Raw genomic sequence first — 3549 nt, 5'->3', positions numbered from 1 at the left:
AAAAGAATGATGCTCTCCTATGCCTCTGGCTTTCAACATCTACAAAAACAAACATTATTTTACTCTTAGTAAAAAAATAAAATTGATAACATGGTGGAATTCTGAACTTTACTTGCCTTAACCGTCTTTCCCTCTCTTCTGAAGAAGCGGAGAGCATCGCCTGCTCCTCACACAAGCAGGGTTGTGTTGTTAACTCCCGGCGCGGGCACAATGACTATGTAAATATGACATAAGACACTCACTGACGTTATATTAAAAGCACCTCTTCTGTTCAGACCATTTCTGAGGCGAAATCTGCATCCGCATATTTTTCAACCAGCGGTCTCAACCCAGCATTTGGGTTGAAAAAACAACCCAGCGTTTTTTAGTGTATCTGATGTAGAACGAGCAGAAATCTGTGAGAAACATAACGACCCAAAGACGAAAGAACTGATAAAAGAGCTGTTACAGGAGCAACAGCCGTGTGGGCAGCGCTGTGTCATATGCCATAGCTGTGCACAAGGTGTTTTATTTCTTAATTTCGGTCGATACGATATAATTCCGATATCGATATGAACACTATTAAAACAAAACTCATAAAAACTGGCAAGAACGCCCACAACAGATGTCTGTGCATACAAACTTATGACAAATTAATTTGCCAAGTCTATGAAACCTCCTCATATAAAACTATATAATATTTTAGAAAAAAACCCAGCACAAATAAATTAATGTTCACCTTTTATTTGTATTTAGGCTTCATACAAAACAGAAATGTTAAATCACTGTCAAATAAACATCTCAGACTCACCTTATTAATATTAATATCTTTAATTTCAAACTATAGGCTGACATACACTACCAGTCAAGTTTTTGATCAGTAAGATTTTTTATGTTTTATAAAGAAGTCTCTTCTGCTCACCAAGCCTGCATTTATTTTATCCAAAGTACAGCAAAAGCAGTAATGTTGTGAAATATTTTTACTATTTAAAATAACCGTTTTCTATTTGAATATTTTTTTAAGTTGTAATTTATTCCTGTGATTTTAAAAGCTATATTTTTAGCATCAATACTCCAGTCACATGATCCTTCAGAAATCATTCTAATATTCTGATTTGTTACTCAAAAATAATTTATTATTATGTTGAAAACAGCGTAGAATTGTTTTCAGGTTTCTTTGATAAATAGAAAGTTCAGAAGAACAGCATTTATCTGAAATGGAAATCTTTTGTAACATTATAAATGTCTTATCATCACTTTTGATCAATTTAAAGCATTATTATTATCATTTCTGCAGTTTAGCGCCATCTGCTGTCAGAGAGTGAAAGTGCGCTTTCATCCAGAGCGTCTCTCACGTTCCGCCATGTGCTTCTGGTCCGCGCTTGTTTACATCAGAGAGTGCACGCGTCTTTCACGCAGCATACAGCGCTGTTGTGCATTTTGACCAGTTGATGGGAAAAGTATCCTTAAAATGCATTAAAAATTCTGTATAATTTGTCATATATAATTATTCAACATTACAGGTGCACACACACATACAAACCACACTCTTACGTCCATACCAACACACCCACACAATTATAGCTGCATAATTTATCCAACTAGCTCTATAATACAGCAAAAGCAGAAAACAGGAAAGATGTGAGTATTTGCTTTATAGGCCAAACCTGAGAAAATGGCACCATCTGGTAATTTTTTTTTTTTTTTAAATGTTCAATTTTGAAGCCTTGCCAACAGAATGAAAGCCTATTAACAAATATTTCATCATTTTATAGTTAAATGGCCCTGGGATTAAAAATTGCATGGGTAAAATTTAATGGGTTTCAATGAGGACATTTTTGTACTTAAGGTCCTGAGAGGAACTCTTTTTTTTGTACCTAGTGTAAAATAGATTTATTAAAGGAAATGTGGGCGAAATATTAAAGTTCCAATAAAAATACACACCTGTGCCAAAATTTATGCAGTTGGCATTAACACGGGCAAAATGGGCAAAATGATCAAAAAAACAAAACCGAAAAGGACAAAAATGTCCATAAGGTCGCACAAAGGTTAAATCCCTATGGGGAAAAATGAATGGGAATGATAAAGTTGCTGATAAAGTGGGCGGCACTAATGCTATATAGAAGTTTACGCAAGTATGACGACTTTGCTTCTGAGAAGCCTGGAAATGGCTTTAGCTCTTCTGCTGCTGGTGTCGTTGTTTGCTGTTCTCATGATGTTTTTGTGTGTGTGATTGGACAGCTGCGTCCTCTGATCTCTCTGAAGCGCTCGTGGATTGAGCTGACGATGGCCTCCAGCTTGAAGCAGACCGACGGAGAGACCTTCATGCTTTCAGGATCTAACGGACTGAATGGGACGAAGCCGCCGGGAGTGGAGCAGAAGCACAGCAGCCGTCTGTCCCGCGTGGCCCCGATGGCGCTGGATGTTCAGGGCAAATGCGCGGCGTACGTGTTGGCCCTGAGGCCGTGGAGCTTCAGCGCCTCCCTCACCCCCGTGGCTCTAGGCAGCGCTCTGGCCTATAAGCTGGAGGGCTCGGTGGACCTGCTCATCCTCCTGGTGTGTGCCGTGGCCGTTTTGGTGGTCCACGGGGCGGGGAACCTGGTGAACACCTACTACGACTTCTCGAAGGGAATCGATCATAAGAAGAGCGACGACAGGACTTTGGTGGATCAGATCCTGAAGCCGCAGGACGTGGTGATGTTCGGAGCGGCGCTGTACTCCGCTGGATGTCTCTGTGCCACTCTGCTCTACTTCCTCTCCACCCTCAAACTAGAGCATCTAGCGCTCATTTATTTCGGAGGACTGTCCAGCTCTTTTTTATACACTGGAGGTGAATACGCTGATTGGTTTTCATGCATTCGTTGAGGTTAGTACGACGGCGTTTTAGTGCCACGTTAAAAAAAAATCAAAGATTAAAGTCATAATATTTTGAGAATAAAGTCAAAGTTACCAGAATTAAAGGAATAGTTCACCCAAAAATGAAATTTCTTTAATTACTCACACTCATGTCGTTCCAAACCCTTAAGACCTTCGTTCATCTTCGGAACACAAATTAAGATATTTTTGATGAAATCCAAGAGCTCTCTGACCCTCCATATGGAACTAACACGATCAACGCACAGAAACATAGCAAGGAGATCGGTAAAATAATCCATGTGACATCAGGGTTCAACCGTAATTTTACAAAGCAGCGAGAATACTTTTTGTGCGCAAAGAAAATAACATAATTTATTCAACAATTCTTCTCCCCGAGTTACCATCTAACGCCATTTTAGAGAGTACCCCAGAACGTAATCCACGTAATCAGTGTTTATGTTCAGTAGAAAGTGCGCGCATGCTAAACCTAAACAACGCTGATTGTTGATTACGTTCTGGGGTACTGTCCAAAATGGCATTAGACAGTAACTCGGGGAGAAGAATTGTTGAATAAATTGTTAGTTTTCTTTGCGCACAAAGTATCCTCGCTGCTTTGTAAAATTTATAGTTTAACCCCTGGGGCCCTATCATACACTTGGTGCAATGCGGCGCCAGGTGCGACGCAAGTGTTTTTTGCTAGTTTCAGCCCGACAC

General features: G+C 39.9%; 1 protein-coding gene across 1 annotated transcript in view; it reads left to right on the top strand.

Moving 5' to 3' along the window:
* The window catches only part of LOC107718257 (ubiA prenyltransferase domain-containing protein 1-like), a 10944-nt gene that overhangs the window by 2570 nt on the left and 4825 nt on the right, over positions 1–3549 (top strand). Inside the window, exon 2 of the mRNA XM_016525250.1 lies at positions 2221–2809. Coding sequence (XP_016380736.1) covers positions 2266–2809 — 544 coding nt within the window. The 5' untranslated portion in view covers positions 2221–2265. The remainder of the gene's footprint in view (positions 1–2220; positions 2810–3549) is intronic.

This window comes from Sinocyclocheilus rhinocerous, unplaced genomic scaffold, assembly GCF_001515625.1.
Source record: "Sinocyclocheilus rhinocerous isolate Xijiao unplaced genomic scaffold, SAMN03320098_v1.1 scaffold1474, whole genome shotgun sequence".
NCBI lineage: Eukaryota > Metazoa > Chordata > Actinopteri > Cypriniformes > Cyprinidae > Sinocyclocheilus > Sinocyclocheilus rhinocerous.
This window is presented reverse-complemented; position numbering and strand designations above follow the sequence as displayed.